This window comes from Mobula hypostoma, chromosome 3, assembly GCF_963921235.1.
Source record: "Mobula hypostoma chromosome 3, sMobHyp1.1, whole genome shotgun sequence".
Lineage (NCBI taxonomy): Eukaryota > Metazoa > Chordata > Chondrichthyes > Myliobatiformes > Myliobatidae > Mobula > Mobula hypostoma.
In genome coordinates this window covers 145,824,626-145,848,567 of record NC_086099.1, presented here as the reverse complement: position 1 = coordinate 145,848,567, position 23,942 = coordinate 145,824,626, and the positions used below count along the sequence as shown (strand labels likewise).

Sequence of the window (23,942 nt, the reverse complement as noted above, 5' to 3'; positions counted from 1 at the left end):
CTCCAAGCAGTGGCGAGCTCTTGACTCACCCCGGCGGGTTAACTTTGACGGACCCGCTCTGGCAATGGAAGGCGGCTTGCTGGCACTTGCTTTGGGAGGAGACTTGCTCCGGTAAGAAACTTAGTTGGCTCTGGCAAGATGACTTTGGCTCGCACTAGCTTCAGTAACTTCATTAATGCTCCCTAATGCTCCAGCCCAAACAGCTGAAAGCCGGAGATTTATAAACTGCCAGTTCGGTCGAGAGTAAATTGCCTTTAATCACCAGGGAATTAAAGGGAAACAAGGAGTCAACAGTCCCGATCGTAACACAAACAAAGGAAATTTAAAGGGAACCCGATCCGGACCATGACACACCTGTTTCCTCAGACCAGCATTGTATAACTTTTTTTGTAGTGGATCCTCCCATTTTAGCTTCTGTTTGTATGCATGGAGAAGGAGCATAGCCTGGTGGTCTGATTTATTGAAGTGTGGATGGGGTGGATAAGTAGGCATCATTGTTAGTTGTATAGCAATGGTCGAGGGTGTTTAGAGCTCTGGGTGGACAGGGGACATGCTGAAAGTATTTTGGTAGTACACTTTTGAAGTTGTCTGGTTGAAGTCACCAGCAATGATGAGGAGGTCCTCAGGGTTTCCTGTTTCAAGACTGTGGACCACAGAGTATAGGTCAGTGAGGCTTCATGTCCACCTGAGCTGGGATAAAGACCACTCTTAGGATAGCTGAAGCTGTAGCAGGTAGTACGGGTGACGCTTCGGGTAGGAGTAATATGCAACAATCTGAAATATCTAACAATCCAATAACAGTAGGCTGATCTTGCCAGAATATCAAAGTTTTTACTGTATTGGGTCTCATGCTGGGACTTAAATTGGACAAAGAAATCATACATACTATTACAAAAATGTTGCAGTGCAAAGGGATCTTTACTTTACTTTATTGTCGCCAAACAATTGATCCTAGAGCGTACAATCATCACAGCGATATTTGGTTCTGCGCTTCCTGCTCCCTGGAGTACAAATCAATAGTAAATATTACAAATTTAAATTATAAATCACAAATAGAAAATAGAAAGGGAAAGTAAGGTAGTGCAAAAAGTAAACCAAGAGGCAGGTCAGGATATTTGGAGGGTATGGCCCAAATCTGCATCAGGATCCGTTCAGCAGTCTTATCACAGTTGGAAAGAAGCTGTTCCCAAATCTGGCCGTATGAGTCTTCAAACACCTGAGCCTTCTCCCAGAGGGAAGAGGGACGAAAATTGTGTTTGCTGGGTGGGTCATGTCCTTGATTATCCTGGCAGCACTGCTCCGACAGCGTGTGGTGCAAAGTGAGTCCAAGGACGGAAGATTGGTTTGTGTGATGTGCTGCGCTGTGTTCACGATCTTCTGCAGCTTCTTCTGGTCTTGGACAGGACAACTTCTACACCAGGTTGTGATGCACCCTAGAAGAATGCTTTCTATGGTGCACCTATAAAAATTAGTGAGGGTTTTAGGGGACAGGCCAAATTTCCTTAGCTTTCTCAGGAAGTAAAGGCACTAGTGGGTCTTTTTGGCAGTGGACTCTGCTTAGTTGGACCAAGTCAGGTCACTTGTGATATTGACCCCGAGGAACTTAAAGATTTGGACCTGTTCCACTTGTGCACCACTGATGTAAATGGGGTGGTGCGGTCCACTACTCCTTCTGAAGTCAACAACAAATTCCTTCATCTTGCTGACGTTGAGGGATAGGTTATTGACTTTGCACCATGGCACCAGGTTCTTAATTTCCTCTCTGTACTCAAACTCATCATTACCCGAGATACGGCCTACAATTGTTGTGTCATCAGCAAACTTATATATTGAGTTCGATGGAAACTCAGCAGCACAATCATGGGTGTACAGTGAGTACAGCAGGGGGCTGAGTACACAGCCTTGAGGGGCACCGGGGCTCAGAGTGATTGTAGAGGAGAGTTTGTCCCCTATTTTTACAGCCTGGGTCCTGTCCAAACCGATCTTCCGTCCTTGGACTCACTTTACACTGCACGCTGTCGGAGCAGTGCTGCCGGGATAATTAAGGACACAACCCACCCAGCCAACACACTTTTCGTCCCTCTTCCCTCCAGGAGAAGAATCAAGAGCTTGAAGACTCATACGGCCAGATTTGGGAACAGCTTCTTTCCAACTGTGATAAGACTGCTGAACGGATCCTGACCCGGATCTGTGCCATACCCTCCAAATATCCGGATCTGCCTCTCGGATTTTTTGCACTACCTTACTTTCCGTTTTTCTATTTTCTATTTATGATTTACAATTTAAATTTTTAATATTTACTAATTTTTACTATTCTTAATATTTAATATCTGTAATCCAGGGAGCGGGAAGCGTAGAATCAAATATTGCTGTGATGATCGTACATTCTAGCATCAATTGTTTGGTGACAATAAAGTATAAAAAAATTCAAAGACCCTGCTTCCAAAATTCTTCCCCTCCACCTTTGTGAAAAAGAGTAACAAAGGTGCAGAACCATTATAGAAAATATCTCGAATGGCTCTAAATTGAATAACCCCCTGATTTAAATAGTAACTTCCAGCTCTAGATGTCCTCTCAAGACAAAAATCCTCCCCTCATCCACCCTGCCAAATCTACTCAAGATCTTTCAATTATTCTCCTCTCACTCTTCTAAACTCTAGTAAATAAATGTCTAGCCTCATTGTTCAGCCAGATGACGTCTTTTCAAAATGCTTCCAATGCATTAAAATCCTTCTTTAAAACAAAAGAACTGTATTCCAAATGCGGTTTCACTAACGTTCTACATAACTGAAGTGTAATCTCTCTACATTTATGATCAATTCCACTAACAGTAAACAATAAGATTCTCTCAACTTCCCTTAAAATTTTCTGTGCTTGCATACTAGCCTTTTTCAAATCACGCACCAGATTCTTGTGCAATTCAGAACTCCTCAGTCATTCAACATTGAAGTAGTTTTGTACGTTTTCTTTAATTTTTCCTATATAAATGGTCAATATTAATGTATTCCAAAATCACACTCCAATTGCCACATCTTTGCCATTCTGTCGAAGTATATCTATTTGTAGCCTCCTTAGATGTGATGTATTCACAATTTCTCTATCTATCCTCGTATCACCATCAAAATCAACAACAATGTAATTACAGTGTTGGTCTGTGAGATGATGATTTAACATTTAGTGATTGACTCATGGCTTGGGAAAAGATGGGAAATGATGTGAGAGGGTTTGTGTTCAGCACCTAAAAGGCACAGGTCAGTTCGCTGAGCAATAATGCTACTGTCAGTGTGCAGGCTTAGGGGACGAAGAGAATAGACATGGAGGGATTTTTCTATTTTTGGGAATAAGCCATGGAGCCATGCTTAATATTAACTGACCAACAATACCCATCTCCCAAAATTAACATAACAATACTGTCTCCCCTCCCATTTCCTGCTAAGGATTATTCCATTCTCCTGGCTTCAGAGTTTAACTTCAATCTCATTGTTAGACTTGATCAAAGACCACATATGTGGGTGGACGGTTCCCAGCTTCCAAAGATTAAGTTGCCTATGAAAGACTAGTAACTAAAAGTTAGTGCGGGATGGTTCAAGTTAATCACTGAGAATGGAAAAGGAACTGACTGAAGGAAACAAAATACAATCTCTAATTTGGAATTAATCCAAATCTGTGGATGAACTGTCTGAAGTATCTCAGAAGTCAAATGTTTGGATCTCAAGCAACAGTAAATCAAAGCAGCTGGGCTTTAGCTGTGCAGTCTAGCTCATCCGAGGTGCTTCTTCGGTTCTATAGTGGGTAGCTTTCCAGCTTTTAAACTCTAGTTGTTTAAAGGTATAGCAAACACATGAGTGTTGTTAAGAGTCAAAGAGGTAATGAGAGGGTCATTAGCCTTATCTTTGTATGAATGGAGGTGTGAACTGTTGTGGAGGTGCCAGGGTAGAGATGTTTGGACTGCATTGTAAGAAGCTGATAGGTGGTGTCATACCCCACTCTACCCACCATGGATCAGAACTGAAGAAGACTCTTAGATGAGTGCTTGGATCATTATCATATCTATTTATTCAAAATAATCCAGATCCAAAAACAGAACAAATTTAAAATTTCTGGACATCATCATACTCTATCAGAGGATCAATCCTGTGACCAACATGTAAATGCCATTTCAAAGAAAGCATGGCAGTGCCTCTCCTTTCTTAGAGGTTTGCACAGATTCAGTATATTAACTAAAGCTCTGACAATCTTTAGAGAGTACCTCCGCCCTCCGCCGTCTGCCAGAGCCAACTGGTTCCCCTCCACCACTGCCCTCCTCCATCTAGCAGAACTGGTCTTCACTCTCAACAATTTCTCCTTTATCACCTCCCACTTTCTCCAGACTCAAGGAGTAGCCATGGGCACCCCAATGGGCTCCAGCTATGCCTGCCTTTTTGTTGGCTATGTAGAACAGTCCATGTTCTAAGCCTTCCCCTGTGATGCTCCCCAACACTTTCTGTGTTACATTAATAACTGCATTGGTGCCTCTTCATGCATCCATGCTGAAATCATCAATTTTATCAACTTTGCCTCCAACTTTCACCCTGCCCTTAAATTCATATGGGCCATTTCTGACACCTTCCTCCCATTACTCGATATCTCCATCTCTGGAGAAAATCTGTCTGCTGACGTCTTTTATAAACCTACCAATTCCCAGAGTAATCTTGACTAAACCTCTTCCCACCCTATAACAGGATTCTACCACCAGATACATCTTTACACCCCCCCCCCCAACACACACTCCGTTTTCCACAGGGATTTCTCCCAGTGATTCCCTAGTCCATTCATCCCTCCCCACTAATCTCCCTCCTGGCACATAACCCTGCATATGCTACACTTGTCCATTTGCCTCCTCCCTAACTTCCATTCAGGGCCCCAAACAGTGCATCCAAGTGAGGCAACATTTCATCTGTGAATCCGTCAGGGTAGTCTACTATATCTGGTGCTCCTGATGCAGCCTCCCCTACATTGGTGAGATCTGATGTAAACTGGGGGACTGCTTTCTCAAGCACCTTCTCTCCATCCACAAAAATTGGAATTTCTAGGTGGCCAGCCATTTTAATTCCTACCCCCATTCTCATTCCGACAGGTCGTGCCATGGCCTCCTCTTATGCAATGATGAAGCCACTCTCAGGGTGGACCAGCAGCTCCTTATATTCTGTGTAGGTATCCTCCAACGTAATGGCATTAATATCAATTTCTCCTTCTGGTAATTTTTTTCCTGGTGATCCTCTCTCTTCCTTTCCTCTGTGGTCCACTCTCTCCTCCTATGAGAATCCTTCTTCTCAAGCCCTTGACCTTTCCTACCCACCTGGCTTCACCTTCACCTTCTAGCAATCCTCCTTCGCCTCCCCCCACCTTCTCATTCTGGCATCTTCCTCCTTCCTTTCCAGTCCCAAAGAAGGGTCTCAGCTCATAATGTTGACTGTTTTATTCATTTCCATAGCTGCTGCGTGACCTGCTGATTCCTCGAGCGTTTTGTGTGTGTTTTTCTATAGAGAGCATACTGATCAGTTCCTGGTACAGAAACTCCAGTGCACAGGAATGGAAAAGCCTACAAAAAGTGATGGATACAGCCCAGTCCATCACAGGAAAAGCCCTCCCCACCAGCGAGCACATCTACAGAGGACACTGCCGCAAGTTTGAGGAGCCCTTATTACTTTTCAACCATCAGGGCTTCTGATGCAGCACGGACATCTTCACTCACCACAACACTGAACTGACGTTCAAGGAATTCACAACTTATGTTCCCAGTATTATTTATTTACTTGTTTCTTTTCGTATTTGCACAATTTGTCAGTCTTTGTTAGTGTGTAGTACTTCATTGATTTTATAGTACCTCTTTATTCTATCCTGACCGACTGCAAGAAAATGAATCTCAGGGTAGTATTTGGTAGCATATGTATACTTTGATAATAAGATTCACTTTGAACTTTGGAAGCTGATAAGCCTACAGATCAACATAAAAATGAAGGAGGCAATGGCAACAGGAGGTAGCTCATTCACCTTAGAATGAGCTGGAGAAGATATGCAAGTGGGTGGAACAATGTGCCTATAGGTTCAAGTCAAGGTACTGCTTCTTCATCCTCTTGCCATTGTGGGCCATATTTATGACTCTCAGTATGTGACGTGGATCAGGCACACATAATTTACTCTACATGAATACATTATAATTATTTTGTATTTATAGTCTAACCATAAGGCAATACATATTCCTATTCTGTAATATCACATCCCTGCAGTCAAAGAACTCCAAATCCCATGCTAAATCAATAAAGTAAAAGTACCTTAACTGTCAGTTTAACAGCTCTGTTTGTCTGGGCCAAAGGTAACCCACAGGGTGGGAAGGAATCAGAATAAGAGTCAATGTACCCTGTAGACTCCCCAAAACTCTTAGATGAGGCATGCAATACTTAAATACTCTTCAATCAAAACTAAGTTTTAACTCATCACAAGATGAAAGATAAAAAAGTCATACCAGCTTGTCCATCAGTTCAAAGCAGACTTGTTTATGTTCATATGACATACTTGTTTAAAAGCTCATGTTGGATGGTCTTTAAATGAGTCAGACTGAGTTGTTCTTCTTCAAACTTAAATATTTCCATGGTGGTGGCATGCAGTGGGTGATTCAGAAGAAAAGCAAGAACAGCACCACCTAGAATTAAAAGAAATAACATTAACAACACAGGAAACATTCCCAATCAGAGGCAACTAGAACTAGAGGACATAGATAAGGAGCAAGTGTCATACTCAATTGTAAAAATACTTCCCAATTCTCTCGCAATAAAGACCCAAGTGCCCTTTGCTTTCCTAATTACATGCTGCAACTGCCTAATAAGTTATGTGATTTGTGCACAAGAACACCTGGATTCCTTTGTATTTCACGTACCTGCAATCTTTCTCATTCAAATAATAATCTACCTTTACGTTTCTCTTACTGAAGTGCATAAATTCACAGTTTTCTACATAATACTCCACTACTTAAATGTCTGATCAACCAGAATCCATTCATGGTAATGTTCTAGCATCAAACAACATGGGATATTTAAAAAGTGTCAAAATAAATACTACATTTACTTGGAAAAGACAACCAAAGACTTTCTGTTCTCTATTTATTGATTCATGAGACCTTTCAGATCTGGAACACTCCCTCCTCTCTCCACAAGTGAAGATCAATTGATGACACCTTTACCTTTTTCTATGAATGTGCCCAATCCATGTGGATTAAAGGACTTTACTTCAAACCCATGACTAATTCTCAATTTAACAGCTCCCAGTGCTGGGTTGTTTAAATCCGCCAAGAAAATCCACCCAGGCTGATCAGGTGCTAAGTTGGGTATCTTAAAATACACAAATGAACAAGAAATAAACAGGTTTTATCTTATCATAATATAAACATGCCCAATATGAAGCAATAGAGTTGAATCACCAAGCATACAGCACAAAAGCTGCACATTCTTAAAGTTTTAAAATACAATAAATCATCACATATTACTGCACAGTAGATATAGATAAGTATATACCTTATTGATCCATAGGCCAATTGTAGTGTTGCAGTAGCATTACAAGTGCACAGGTATACAAGTCCACAAATATTAGAAGAGAAGTAAGAAAGAATAATAACTAAGTTACCTCAAACAGTCCAACAGGAGGGGGTCATCACTTCCCTGGCTAAAGGTTGACTCATTATGGAGCCTAATGGCCAAGGGTAAGAATGACCACATTTAACGCTCTTTGGAGCAGCACAGTTATCTTAATCTATTACGAAAAGTGCTCCTCTGTTCCGCCAAGGTGGCGTACAGAGGGTGAGAAACATTGTACAAAATTTCAGGATTTTCCATAGGGTCTTTTGTTCTACCACAGTCTCCAGTGTGATTCCTACAACTGAGCCAGCCTTTCTAATCAGTTTATTGAGCCGGTTGGCATCACCCACGTTGATGCCATTGCCCCAGCACACCAACACCTAGAAGAATATACTGCAACAACAGACTGGTAGAAAATGTGAAGGACTTCAGTGTCCTCAGGAAGTAGAGGCTACTCTGGTCCTTCTTGAACACAGCCTCTGTGTTGGTTCTCCACTCAAGTCTGTCATCCAGTGCACCCCCAGCTCCTTGTAGGTCTTCACAATGTGCACATCCTCCTCACCATCAATGGTAACGGAGCAGTGCAGGCTTAGTCTTCCTAAAGTCCATCATCATCTCCTTTGTCTTACTGGTGTTGAGCTGTGAATGATTCAGCTTGCACCATTTGACAAAGTCCTCCACCAGGGCCCCATATTTATCCTCTCATTCTCCCTTTATACACCCAACTATTGCTGGGTCATCAGAGAATTTCTAGAAATGACTTGCCTCAGTGTGGTACCTAAAATATAAAGTATACAGGGTAAATGGGAAGGGAACCAATACTGCCCCCTGTGGGGACCCAGTGCTGCTTATAGCCATATATGACACACTACTCTGAAGTCGCCCAAACTGTGGTCTGCCAGTCAGGTAGTCCATTATCCAAGAATCAATGGAAGTGCCAAACTTCATTGAATGGAGCTTTTCTCCAGCAATGAGCGCTGGATGGTATTGAAAGCACTTGAGAAATCAAAAAACATGATCCTCACAGTGCTTCCCTGCTTATCCAAGTGGGAGTCGGCTCTGTTCAGCAGGTAGATGACAACATCAACTGCAATGTGCTCTTGGTAGGCAAACTGCAGGGGATCAAGGGCTGATCTGACCAGGGGTTGGAGGTCAGCCAGGACCAGCCTCTCTAGGATCTTCATGATGTGAGAAGTCAGGGCCACCTGACAGTAGATATTCAAGACTTTGATTTATCCCTTGTTAGGTACTGGGAGCACTATATGATGTTTTCCACACAGTCGGGACACTTTCCAGGCTGAGACTCAGATTGGAAATGCGCTGGTGAACTTCTCCTTCAGGACCTGGGGGTTCACACATCTAATCCCAATGCTTTGCCGTTCTGAGTTCCCCAGAGCCCTTCTCACCTGTTCAGTAGTGAAGGTGAGTCCATGATGACTGGGAATTTGGTGGAAGGTGGAGGCTGGGGGAGAGGTGTGGATCTGGACGATAGCAGATCGCATGTGGATGTGTGGATGGTAGGTGCAGGGCAAGGAGGGGATGTAAACAGTGGTAGCCTGTGTGGTTCATCCACATGTTGAACTGGAGAGGGGAGGAGGGAGGAGTGGAGGCAAAGGTGCTGAGGGCATTGGGTGCATCGGCACCTGGGCTGCTGTGCTGAGGAGGGTGTGAACAGGAGGACAATTGTCAAACCTATTGAAGAATTGGTTTAAATTATTAGCCCATTCAGGGCTGATTGAAGCCAGTGATGTTCCTCATGCCTCTCCGCACCTCCTGTGTGCCACTCTGCCCAAGCATGTTCTCCAGCTCTCTCCTGTATTCCTCTTTATCCACCTTGATCTTCTCCTTTCGCTCCCTCTGCCCGTGTTTCAATTCCACCCAGTCTCCCATGCAGCAATCAATAAGCTTATATCAAAGCAGAATATGGTGCAAATACTCATTCAAACTCTGTCACTAGCTAATCTGCCTCCTGCTATGAATTACAAAAAAAAATATTGTAAACTACTTATTTGAAAGAAAACTAGTGAACTTTTAAATTTTATTTGAATCTTTTGGGACATTATATATTTGAGAAAAGAAACAATCGCCATTTGTTAGGAAAGCCAAGCATGAACATTTTTAGTTCTGAAATTTGAATGGTTCAATAAAAGGCATTTTCATAAACATGTGGGGAGACATGAACCAATAGTTTGAAGCTGTAAAATTATCATAATCAATATTATTATGGAACAATGAGCAGGTTTCAATTTCAGTGGAGTATTATTAGATGATTGAGTATCTCAGCAACAGAAGTTTTTTTTAAATACCAGGATGACAAAATACCGAATAAGATCACATTTCTGTCTGTGTTTTCTTCCTTAAGCTTGTTTAAACAATGGATTTGTACTGGCTTTTTTTCTCTTTATGGTTGTTGAAAGGTGAAGCAGTTCTACTACAAAAGATTTAGGAACCATTTATATCGTGCCAGATCTTGCTGAATATTAATGGCTCCACAGGAAAAAAAGGCACTTTATTAAACATCAGGAAATTTGGGACTTATCTCTCTCTTATTCACATGGCAGCACAATGATTCTACTAATAGATTCAGAATGTCAAATCTTCCTGAATGCTTCACTGGCAATCTCCCCTGGATTCCAGTGGTGGAAGATGGACTTCAAGAATCAGTGGAATTTGGGGGGCGTCACGTGATGACGTGGGATTGAGACGTGTAAATCCAGCTCTCCCGCAACAAATCAGTAAAGTACCGTTTAAACAAAACAAAGTTAATAAATATTTTCTGAAAACTATTTATAAACTTTGTAAGACTACTTTACGGTATGCCTCCTAAACCGCAACAAAAGAAGTCTGCTGTTGCGAAACAGCCGCGAGAGGGGAAGAAAAAAGGGCCTACTGCAACTTTGGAGCCTCGGACTCAGGTTGGATCTCCTTCGGTATAACAGGGAGCAATGGCGGTGGTAACGGGTTCTTCGAAGACACCGGAAATGCCCATGCGCAAAGAAGAGCGCATGCGCAAATCGACACAACGCAAACTACAAGAACCGACAGCCACTGCAATTGAAAGTGACTCAGAGTCAGAATTGGATTCTGCAGAGAACACAGATGAAGAAGAGGAGGAAGAATTTGAAGCGATTGGAAGTGTTGATAGAGACATAAGAGAGGCAATTAACGGCTGAACTAAGAAAAGTAAGAGAAGAGCTTAGAGATACGAAGATGTGCTATAATCAAGTTATGGAAAGACAGGACAAAATGGATAAGAAGCTTCAAAAGATGGAAAGAGCAATGGGGCTTATGAATGATAGAGTGGGAAAAACAGAAAGTGATCTGCTTGTCTGGAACTCGGAAAGAAATCGACTCTTGGAGAAAGTGGACATGTTGGAAAATTTCAGTAGACGTAATAATATTAAAATTGTTGGTCTTAAAGAAGGTACGGAGGGAGAAAAACCAATAGAATTTTTTCAAAAATGGATCCCGGATGTTTTGCAAATGGAAGAGGAGGTTCGACCAATTGAAATTGAGCGGGCACATAGAGCTCTAAGACCAAAACCAAAAGATGACCAATATCCACGATCGATTTTAATAAAATTCTTAAGATTTCAAGACAAGGAAAGGATTCTACAGGCAGCTGCTCGAGCTGCCAAGGATAGAAAAGGGCCATTGATAATTAAAGGGAACAAAGTTTTTTTCTACCCTGATATAAGTTATGAACTTTTGAAGAGAAGGAAGAAATTTAATCCAGTGAAAAAAACCCTATGGGATCATGGTTATCAATTTATACTGCGTTATCCTGCAACCTTGAAGATTTTTTTGCCTGGTGGAGAAAAAAGATTTTTTGATGACTATCAGAAAGCAGAGCAGTTTTTGTGAGATTCTCTGAATATTCACCAGATACAAGAACAAATCCAGGGGAGCGAGATAGATTGAAGATGAAGATTGGGTTAAAGAATGGACTTGTTGGATTTTTGAAGCTGGATGAATGCATAAATATATCATTAATTATACGAGGGGGGTAAGAAAGGTTAAAACTGGAGGAATATTAGTTGGGAATAGTAACATTAATTTTGCCTATATATATATATAATTTTTTGTTGCGGGGGAGCTGGAAGAAGCACTGACCAATTGCTACGCTAATCATGTGTGCAAGCGTGGCTTTTGCCATGACCCGTAAAATGGAGGGGAGTAGTGTTGTGTATTTTTTCATTCACAACATTAGTGGGGGGGTATTTTGTTTTTTCTCTTTTTGTATTCTTTCTCTCTTTTCTTTTCTTTTTACCTGGAAGGTTGGGAGGGAAACACATAGCAACATGGTGAAGTTTAAAGAGATTCCCCAAGGAACTATGAGAGTTGAGAAGATAAGTAATGTTTTAGATTGGAGTAACTTTGTTAAGAATAATGACTAATTTATTGAATTTTTTGAGTTTTAATGTTAATGGGCTTAATGGACCAGTGAAAAGAAAAAGAATCTTAACACATATTAAAAAAATGAAGATAGATTTAGCTTTTTTACAGGAAACACACCTAACAGAAACAGAACATCAGAAATTAAAAAGAGATTGGGTGGGAAGTGTTGTTGCGGCTTCATTTAATTCAAAAGCAAGGGGAGTAGCAATTTTGATCAATAAAACGTTACCAATTAGAATACAAAATGTAATAACTGATTCTGCGGGGAGATATGTGATTATACATTGTCAACTTTTTTCTGAATTATGGACTTTTATGAATATTTATGCACCAAACGAAAATGATGCAAAATTCATACAAGAAGCTTTTCTGAATTTGGCGGATGCACATGAAAAAATATTAATTGGAGGAGACTTTAATTTTTGCTTAGACCCAGTCTTAGATAGATCAACCAAGGCTGTTATAAAATCGAACGTAGTAAATTTAACTTTATCATTGATGAAGGATTTAAATTTGATTGATATATGGAGAAGAATCAATCCTAAAGAAAGAGACTATTCGTTCTATTCCCATAGACATAAAACTTACTCAAGGATAGATTTGTTTCTATTATCAATGCATATTCAACACAGAGTGAAAAATATGGAATATAAAGCAAGAATATTATCAGATCATTATTAATGACAATAATAATGGCTGATAAGGAAGAAGTGGCTTAAAGATGGAGATTTAATTCAACATTATTAAAACGTCAAGATTTCTGTGATTTTATGAAAAAGCAGATTCAATTTTTTTTGGATACAAATTTTCATTCAGTGGATGATAAATTTATATTATGGGATGCGATGAAAGCATATCTTAGGGGCCAGATAATAAGTTATATGTCTAAAATTAAGAAAGAATATATGGCAGAACTAGATCAATTGGAAAAAGAGATTACAAAAATAGAAAAAGAATCTCAAAGATATATGTCAGAAGAAAAACGAAGACAACTTGTCAATAAGAAGTTACAATACGCTTCAGACATATAGAATGGAAAAAGCAATTATAAGAACTAAACAAAGGTATTATGAGTTAGGTGAGAGAGCACATAAAATTCTTGCCTGGCAGTTGAAAACAGAACAAGCTTCCAAAACAATAAATGCAATTCGAACAAGGGCAAATAAAATACCTTATAAACCTCTTGAAATAAATGAAACCTTTAAAAATTTCTATTCTGAATTATATCAATCAGAATCCCAAAGATGTTAATGAGATAGAAAGGTTTTTATCACAAATTTCTCTTCCAAAATTGAATTTGGAAGAACAGAAGGGATTAGATATGCCTTTTACATTAAAAGAAGTTGAAGAAGCTTTAGGATCACTCCAAAGTAATAAATCTCCAGGAGAAGATGGTTTTCCACCTGAATTTTATAAAAAATTTAAAGATTTATTATTTCCTCTTTTTATGGAACTAATAAGTCAAGCAGAAAAAATACATAAACTTCCAGAATCTTTTTCAACAGCGATTGTAATAGTATTGCCAAAAAAAGACAGAGATCCTTTAAAACCAGCATCATACAGGCCTATTTCTTTATTGAATACGGATTATAAAATAATAGCAAAAATTTTATCGAATAGATTATCTAAATATTTACCAAAATTAATACATATGGATCAAACAGGATTTATTAAAAATAGACAATTGGCAGATAATGTAACCCGGCTACTCAGTATAATTCATTTGGCACAAAAAAGGGATGAGAAGAGTATAGTAGTAGCTCTGGATGCAGAAAAAGCATTTGATAGATTAGAATGGGATTTTTTATTTAAAGTATTAGAAAAATATGGGTTAGGAACATCTTTTATAAATTGGATTAAAACTTTAAATTCTAACCCTAAAGCTAAAGTAGTAACAAATTCTCAAATTTCAACACCATTCCAGTTAAAAAGGTCAACTAGACAAGGTTGTCCATTATCACCTGCTTTATTTGTACTGGCGATAGAGCCATTAGCAGAACTAATCAGAATTGATCCAGATATTATGGGTTTTAGAGTTAATCAGGAGGAATATAAAATCAATCTTTTTGCCGATGATGTTTTGATCTATTTAACAAACCCACAACATTCGTTACATAAATTATCTTCTAGATTGGATGAATATGGGAAGGTATCAGATTACAAAATAAATTGGGATAAAAGTGAAATTTTACCTCTTACTAAAGGAGACTATAGTCAATGTCGATTAGTAACCCAATTTAGATGGCCGGTAAATGGTATAAAGTATTTAGGTATAAGACTTGATAATGATGTAAAGAATTTATATAAATTTAATTATTTACCGCTGTTGAAAAAAATTCAAGAAGATTTTGACAAATGGATGATACTACCAATAACATTAGTAGGTAGAGTCAATGTTGTAAAAATGAATATATTTCCTAGATTACAGTATTTGTTTCAAACATTACCAATACAATTGCCACAGAAATTTTTTCAAGAGTTAAATAAATGTGTGAGAAAATTTCTTTGGAAAGGTAAAATGTCAAGAATATCATTGGAAAAATTGACATGTAAATTTAGGTTAGGAGGGTTACAACTTCCAAACTTTAAAAACTACTATAAAGCAAATCAACTTAGATTTATTGCATCTTTCTTCGATGATCGAAAAACAGCATGGATTAAAATAGAACTAGATAAGATAGGAGAAAATAGACCTGAAGATTTTATATATAAATGGGAATCTAAATGGATACGGGAAAAGAAAGAATCTCCTATATTAACACATTTGATTGATTTATGGAATAAGATAAATGTTGATAATGAAACACAGAAATCTCTATTAGCAAGGAGACCTTTGTTTCAAAACAGACTTATTCCTTTTACAATGGACAATCAACTTTTATATAATTGGTACCAAAAAGGGATTAAATTTATAGGAGATTGTTTTGAACGAGGTATATTGATGTCATTTGAACAATTAAAGGATAAATATAAAATATCTAATAATACTTTCTTTTGTTACTTTCAATTAAGGGCTTACTTAAAAGGTAAGCTGGGTCAAACAATGTTTTTGCCAAAACCTAATGAAATTGAAATTTTAATTCAAAAAGGGAAAATTAAAAAATTTATTTCTTGTATGTGTAATTTGATTCAAGAACAGACAATTAAACAAGGAACCCATAAGTCAAAGCAAAAATGGGAAACAGATTTGAATATTAATATTGATGAAACAAATTGGTCAAGACTCTGTCTTGACAGTATGACAAAGACAATAAATGTTCGACTTAGATTAGTACAATATAATTTTTTTACACCAATTATATATTACACCACAAAAAATAAATAGATTAAATTCAAATCTATCTGATAAATGCTTTCGGTGTAATCAAGAAATTGGTACTTTTTTACATTCTACTTGGTCTTGTTTTAAAATTCAACCCTTTTGGATAAATTTAAGAGTCTTATTGGAACAAATTACTGGAACTCAACTTCCACATAACCCTGTATTATTTCTATTAGGTGATATTGAAGGGATAAAACCGAAACTTAAATTGAATAAATATCAGAAAGAATTTATAAAAATTGCATTGGCAGTAGCTAAGAAGACTATAGCAGTTACTTGGAAATCTGATTCGTATTTAAGTATGGATCGTTGGAATAATGAAATGGCTAGTTCTATTCCACTCGAAAAAATTACTTATAATTTAAGAGATAAATATGTAACATTTTTGAATATTTGGCGCCCTTATTTACAAAAGATAGGATGGCATATTTAAGTGCTCCGATAAAGACCTTGGTCCCTTGGGGAAAGTAACGAATAATTACACCAAATTTATTTTGAATCCCATGGAGCATGTGGAAACCTTCCAATACCCAGGCGGTTCTTTTCTTTTTTCTCTCTTTCTTTCTTTTTAGGTAGGACTATATATATGGGGGGGGGAGGGTTAAGGGGAGGGGGGAGGGTAGATTTTATCTTTTCATGTATTCTTTTTGAAAACTCAATAAAAATTATATTACCAAAAAAAAAAAAAAAGAATCAGTGGAATTTACAATGAGGAATCTCCTAGTAGATCTTATACATGTCAAGCTTGGCAAAGGATCAGCACACCCATTGGTTTTAACTGGTCACCTCGACACAGTACTGAATGATTCAGTGGGACCAAGAGACCTTAATGGGAGATAAGGTAAGAGAAAAAATAAAATGAATTTGACCTTCTTTTAATGTTCCAAGTCATAATGATTTTTCATTAACAGTTTATTCAACTAACCTTAATAATAAAAAACAAACAAAAAGTAAATACCTGAAAAGTAAATACCTTTTAGTTTATTTTATCAAGTTGTAGGTTTATAACGCACTTTTTAATTTTTTATTTTAAAAACTTAAAAGACCTTTAAGTGTAAAGACAAGGCAGAGAACTTTTAGTCCACAACTATTCATGTTGGCTCCGGTGGAATTCCCTGGCCATTTTTGACTTGTGTGGACAAGGCTTTATTCCAGATGCTCTACATGAACTATCATATTCAACATAAAATCTGTCAACCCAGATGAAGGTGCTTCTACAAAATATCCATTTCCTGAACTTGAGTTTTAATTTTTTTTCTACTAAGAAGATTTCCCCAAATATTGATTTACCCCTTCCCCAAAGATTGTTCTGAACTTGTGTGCTTTCAAGTGAACTTTATATCGGAGGGTAACAAATGAGCCAAGTACTGAGAAACAATAACATCCCTTGAATCCAATTCCTATTTAACTGAGGCCAGTTACGACAAAGCAAACCTATTTAATTTCCAAACACGTACACTGGTTTATGAAAAGTGAACATACTGCAAACAAAGCAAAAAAAAACCTTGAAGAAAAACTGAACAGCTTGTTTTCAAAACAATTCCAATTAGATGTTTCTTCTGAAACTATTTAATAATTATCAGATATTAAGTGCTGACTCACAGAGCTGATGAGAGCCAAACCTCCAGGAAGAACACTAATATCTTCAGATCCATACCTTGAAACAAGAAAATATTTCAGTTCACTCTCTGTCTGGCAACAAAGGAGAACTGACAAAACCATGACACACTGGCCTGCAGATTATGCGCAGTTCAGGAGTAACATGGTACGGGTCACTTATGTTTCAGCAGAAGGTTCAGAAAAGGATAGCTTTAATAGGACTAGCTTAGATGGGCATCTTCATTGGCATGCATGAATTGGGCCAAAGGAACTGCTTCCATGTTCTACGACTCCAAAAAATGGTCTTAATATAAAGGTTAATATTCTTCAGCAAATGTTTCTGTCCCCACATATTCTAGCTATCACGTTTTTTTTGGGTTAATAGAAAGAATCACCGTAATTAGTGCGATGCTTTTGGACTTTCAAGAAGAATGCTTCTAAGAGAGTGCTCCATACCAGGCTTATCATCATGCTCATAATCCATGGAATACAAGGGCAAGAGCACTACAATCATAAAATTGGTTAAGTAACTGGAAGCAAAGAGAACAGAAGTGATAAAATTGTTTGTCACACTGCAAGAAAGTGTACAGTGGAGTATTTTAGAAGTCAGTACTAAGACAATGCTTTGTTAATGATTTTGAAAGAAAAAAAAATTATTTCATGTCAAAGACCCTTAACCAGCATCACTCATTTTTATTTCAGATTGCAGCGACCATGGTGATTGGAACTCAAGTACACACAAAGCAATATCTACATTTATAGACTTGGAAACATCATGAATCAAAATTAATAGACTTGATGTCACGGATATATGCAAATTTAGCAACAGTCAGCAAATTTCAGTTTGGAAGAAACCAACTCCAGATAGTATCCACACAGATGTAGGACTGGCGATTTGGGATAAATGTAATCACATGCAAATATTTAAAGAGGGGTGAACAGATATTTTTTTAACTGCCATTTTTCAATGTGTTGCATCCAAAGTTTTAAAATACAAGTTTAAGGAAGGGAACAGTCAGAGATGCCGACATACAGGACTGAGAGATATGAGGAGGATGCAAAAAAGCTTCAAGGTGTTTTAGACAAGTTGAGCAGGTAGGCAAGTAAATGGCAGGTGCAAGGTAACATTAACAAATGTAAAGTTAGCCATATTAATATGAAAAACAGAAGAGTAAACTATTCTATAAATGGCAATAGACTGGGATATGTTGATGTACAAATGAATCTGTGTTCTTGAACATCAATCAATGAAAGCAAATATTCCTATCTTAACTATTCTTTCACTAGTCTACTTACACCTATAATTTAAGCAGGTTAATTAACAGGTTTGTTAGATCTGGTGATATTAATCCAGACGTTCTTCAGAAGTCAAGAATGAGGCATAAAACTTGGCGATTACGACCATTTTATTAGGAGTTCATAACACTGCATAGTCAGCTTCAGGGACGTGACACCAGCTGCAGAGAAACTAGTAAAATACAAAATCACCTATACAATTACTGAAATTTTAATCCTGGTATAATTCATCCACTGCAAGAACTTATACTTTTCACAACCTCTCATTTTATAGCCAATTTTAATGAACAAAGAACCACCTACCAATTCCTTTCATTAGATGGCAGTTGCCAGGTTCAACTGAAGCCACTTCTTTGAACACACCCAATTTCTTGCTGCAAAATGAAAGAAGCAACACAGCCAGTTTAGAAACCAGCAAGGGAATGAGTGGGTCAAATGGACTGAGAGTCCAGAGGACAATGATCAGAGTTAGCTTAGCCGTGGAAAAGTTGAAGATGCAATCCGAAGTAATAAGTTGGTCAAAGGCTGATTTCCAAAAGATGGGAATCAGAATCAGAATCAGGTTTATTACCACCGGCATGTGACATGAAATTTGTAGATCTAGCCCGGGCAAGTTGGAATCAAAAGCTGGACAGGGCAATATAATAACAGAACTTTTAAAGAAGACATGGTTCAGGTACAGTTGTGGCACAACCTCATGCAGAGTAAATGTAGAACAGAATTCCATAGATGATGAAAAAGGTACAGAGGAATATAAATGAGAAAAAGGACTGCTTACGGCAAGTGTCGGATTGCAAATACTAGCAAAAACAAAGCTATTACTACAGAGTTACCAGGGAAGTGAAAATTAAAATGAGGAACAAAGATATGTTCAAAGGTTAATTTATTAACAAGGTATACAACTCTGAATGTTTTCTTCTCCAGATAGCCATGAAACCAAGAAGGACGGGCAGCAGGATCGTCAACCCCCAAATCCCTCCTCCCTGCACAAAAAAAAACAAACAAAAATGGAACAGGGACTTCAACCCCCAAATCCCTCCTCCTTGCACAAAAAAAAATGGAACAGGCACTTCAACCCCCAAATCCCTCCTCCCTGCACAAAAAAACAAACAAAAATGGAACAGACACTTCAACCCCCCAAATCCCCCTCCCCCCACACACACACAAAAAGAAAGATCAGACAAAAAACACAGAATACAAAAAAACCATAAGACTGAAAAAAGTCCACAGTCCAAGTCCACATCCAAAATGGACAATCTGGGCAACATTCTCCCTCTCCATAGCAGAATGATCTCACTAGCAATAAAAAGGCAGTCTCTCCTCTCCATAGCAGAGCGATCTCACCAGCAATGAAAAGGTAGTCTACCCTCTTCAGCAGCAGAGCGATAAAAAAGCAGGGAGCTGACATTTCAACTCCCCTTTATTGCTTTAATCAGTGAACTATGGGAACTTTAATCGGTGAAATGGAGTCAAACATAGGCTTGCAGCCTTCTCACCACGAGGTTCCCACACGCTGTCTCTACCTCCTGGAATCCCCTGTGAGACCGCAGAGTGCTGAAACAGCCAAACAATCTCCAAACTACAAATCACAGGCTCCAACAGTTCCAAAAAGACTCTTAAGACAAAAAACAAACGTAAAAGACATTAAAGAAGTGAAATATATGGTTTCATGATCTAACCAGAAGATGTCAACCAAAGGAGCAATGTATGCAGACGCCATCTTGACCAGAAATCAAGTAAATAGGAATCTGAAACTCTGCTATGGGGATATAAGTATTCAGGGGGGGGGATACTTGGTGAAAAGGGGCTTACTAAATATACGAAAAGGGAACTTCCTTATGAATGCCAATGACAATGTTAGGATACTAAATATAGCACTTTGTATTTGTCTTATTTGGGAAAGATGGTGTTAGAAAGCAGGTAGCACAGTGGAGATAACTCTCTACTAAAGTAGGTGTAAGGATCTCCTTCACTCAGCAGGTCACCCTGGGGCAAAGTGTAGCACATGCTCACACCCCTGATCAGGGTCTGATGCAGCCACGAGAGCAGGTGGAGGATGGCTGTATGAGCAGCTGGTGCATATCACAAGTCCTGGTTATGTGACCGCTGATGCCAGGCAGATAATCTCTGAAGAGTATTGATCATGGCTGGGGTCACCCATCTTTTAAAGAAACTGCCCAGAAGAAGGCAATGGCAAACCAATGCTGTAAAAAATTTGCCAAGAACAATCATGGTCATCATGATCGCCTATATCATATGTCATGGCACATAATCATGATGGTGTTTCTAAAGCAATAATGGAGAACATTAAACCATTAGATACATTAAAAATCAAAGTAGTAGAAATGTTGACAGACTTAAAGTGAGTAATCAGAAATATTATGAGATATGTTCTATGATATTGAGAGAAGTACAAGAGGAATTAGCAGAAACATTGACCATAATCCTTCAATACCCTTTGGATCTCAATGGTATCAGAGGACTGCATAGTGGCAAATGTTACTTCTCATTCCAAGTCAATACAAAATAAACAAGGTCCGTCCATTCTACCTTCACAAAATGGAAATGGTTAGTTAAGTAACTGAGTAAGGGCCATGGTAAATAGCCGTGTTTGGACTGGAGGAAATTTGTAATAGTATTCCCAGGAATTTATATTAGTATTCCCAAGGTGTTGGGGGCCACCATTTCTAAATCTGCAGTGTGATGCAATATGGAATACAGTATATTCTCGAAGTGATACAATAACAGAGAAACTTGAGAGTGTGGATGCACAAGTTATTGAAAATGGCAGAAATAAAAACAGTAAATGTTTAGAAAATTCATCTGGTCAGTGTCCAGGTTCTGTGGTTCTTTTGATTTTTTTTAAAACGGAAAGGGCAAATCACATACATCTCTGAGCTTTTATTAGCAGAAGCACAAAGTATAAAAGCAGTAACATTACGTCCATCCTCATCAGATATTTTTGGTTTAGTCAAGTCACCGTACTATGGAGGATGGAAAGGCATTAGAGATGGTCTAGAAAAGATTTATAAAATAGTCTTTAGTAAGGGTGACTGTGCTGCAAGAATAAAATTAGACAGGCTGGGATTCTTTTCTTTGGAAAAGCCTGAGAGAAGATTCATTACATCAAGATGGTGATAATCACACCCTACTGAAATAATAACACCAAATGAAAATAAGAACTATGCAGATGTGGGAAAAGCAGATTACCAAGAACATGAAGCAGTTGGGAGGTTAGGCAGCATCTAATCTTCCAGGACAAGGATCCATGGACAGAACTGGAGAGAAGAGAAAAGGTTAATTTTAAGTTACAGAAATGGTGGGGGCAGGTGTGGAGAAGGCGAAGAAAATGTCACTGACATGGTGTCAGCATGGTTGCCCCAGAGCTATAGAGGCCACTCAGTAACTCTTCACCTTCTGCTTTCAAATACTTAGTAACTATGCCAATGCTATCGGCATTGGCCAGGTACTACACCGACTGATTTAGAGGTCATTCCGCTCCGGTGTTCGGAGAGTTTTACACAGAAATTGGGCATGAGTTGCAGTTGTATCGTGCGGCGCCAAGCGATGGGGAGGAGAGATCCGAGGCAGGCCACAAATGCTCCTTGTGTTTGGCCAAAATAATAATTTAACTTTGAGTCCCACAGAGAGCTGTGGTCGTGGTCTCAGCCTGGTGTCTAACCTCTGAACTTCCACTCCCGGTGTCTGTCTCACGCCTCAGAAAAGGTCTGCACCACCTACCAGAGATCGAACAACCAGTGGGCAAACAAGGCGAGGAGGATGACGAGAAGGGTGCACCACAGTACCTTTCCCATAATCAAACGAGGTATACCTTCCTCCAGCAGGCAATCACCAGACCTAACAGAGAGTGGACTGTGTTTCACCGCTGCCGCACAACTGACTGAAATTCCCTGAAAGTAAACCCTCCTCCGTGGTCACGATTAATCCCTGGTCATCTGGAAACAGTCGTGCTTCATTCCAAATAATTAACAATAAAGGTAGTACTTAGGTTTTGTTTTCACTTGATAGTTTGGATTTAGAACTGTATTTGCATTAAAAAAAACGGAGAGCGGGGTTGATAGGGTGTCATTCTGGAGGTCAATGTGGAAGTTTCGGGTTAGGGTAATGGCCAGGCAAGGGTAGAGTGCAGATACACACACATTCTCTCTCTCAATCCCAGATTGATAGATGTCATTAGGAGTTAGCCTGTCTCCATTCCTCCTGTAGTCCACAACCAGCTCCTTTTTTTTTTGCGACATTGAGGGAAAGGTTGTTTTCTTGACACCACTGTGTCAGGGTGATGACTTCTTCTCTTTAGGCTACTTCATTATTACTTGAGATTAGGCCAATGAGTGTAGTATTGTCAGCAAATATAATTAGCATATTGGAGCTATGGGTGGCGACACAGTCATGGGTATCCAGGGAGATAAGAAGGGGCTTAGGACACAGCCCTGAGGGGCTCCTGTGTTGAGGGTCAGAGGGGCAGAGGTGAGGGAGCCCACTCTTACCACCTGCCGGCGATCTGACAGGATGTCCAGGATCCAGCTGCACAAGGCAGGGTGAAGGCTGAGGTCTCTGAGCTTCTTGTCCAGCCCAGAGGGAATTATGGTGTTGAAGGCTGAACTGTAGTCCAAGAGCAGCATTCTCATAGTTTACACTAACATATGTATGCTATGCCTGCCTTCCCCAGGCACAGTTTCAATAAACCTCATGCCAAGTGGCACCTCTAGAGTACGCGGTGAAGCTGGTGTCACCCAGTGCCCTGCGACTGGCTGAGGCTCCTAATAGCACTACAGGAGGTGGAGGGGTGCAGAGGGAATGAATGATAAATGTACCTTGAACTGATCCAGCAGGAGCTCTAAGAAATTGCTTCTCTTGCACTGTCGATTGGCATATGATACAGAGTGCCGTACAAAAGACAATGATGATAATTAATAAGTAGCATGCCTGCGTAATTGTTTCATAACTATTCCGGATTAACTCTACAAGGGGGGATGCCCACTTTGATAAATGTTAGCGTAAATAATTTACAGCTTAGGTTAAAGGAAAATGTGAGAAACAAGAGAAAATCTGCAGATGCTAGAAATCTGAGCAACACACACAAAATGCTGAAAGAACTCAGTGGGCCAGGCAGCTTATGGAAAAGCGTAGGCACTCAACCTTTCAGGCCGAGACCCTTCATCAGGACTGGAGACTCATCTTTTTTCTCCAGTCCTGATGAAGGGTCTCGGCCTGAAATTCTCGCTCGCCTTCTGCATTCGCCTCGATGTCTCACTTTTCCTCGATGCTTTAATCAGCGATTAATGGGTGTTTTATACGGCGAAACGGAGTCAAACATCGGCTCGCACCCTATATCGAAGTTTCTTTGCATCGAGGCCATCCAAATATGCGCTTGCTTCCTGGAATCTTTAAATCGCAGGATCTAACAGCTGCAGAAACACAGTTAAAGTGAAAACAGGCGTAAGAGAAGTTTTAAAAAAACTACTTTCCATTTGCTATTTGGCAGATGACGACCAAGGGAGCGTTGTACATTGATGCCGTCTTGAACAAGTTCACCTGTTAAGGGGAATGGGGACAGTACCTGTGTGAGACTGCTCCACTAGAGCCTCTGGGTCATATTATACGTTGTTTTAAATGTATTGCGATAGATGTCCTAAACAATTTGAATGTTATTTTAATTTATCGTTCTGCTTCATATTCAACTAAAGTGCTCAAAC

The 23,942-nt window shown here is 39.2% G+C and overlaps 1 protein-coding gene across 1 annotated transcript in view; it reads right to left on the bottom strand.

Moving 5' to 3' along the window:
- The window catches only part of LOC134343749 (serum paraoxonase/arylesterase 2-like), a 66,819-nt gene extending 44,779 nt beyond the window's left edge, over positions 1 to 22,040 (bottom strand). Inside the window, 6 exon segments of the mRNA XM_063042491.1 lie at positions 6,556 to 6,682; positions 7,220 to 7,367; positions 7,886 to 7,990; positions 16,933 to 16,987; positions 18,525 to 18,599; positions 21,967 to 22,040. Of these exon segments, the coding sequence (XP_062898561.1) occupies positions 6,556 to 6,682; positions 7,220 to 7,367; positions 7,886 to 7,990; positions 16,933 to 16,987; positions 18,525 to 18,599; positions 21,967 to 22,040 (584 nt within the window).
- Positions 22,041 to 23,942: the final 1,902 nt, after the last annotated feature.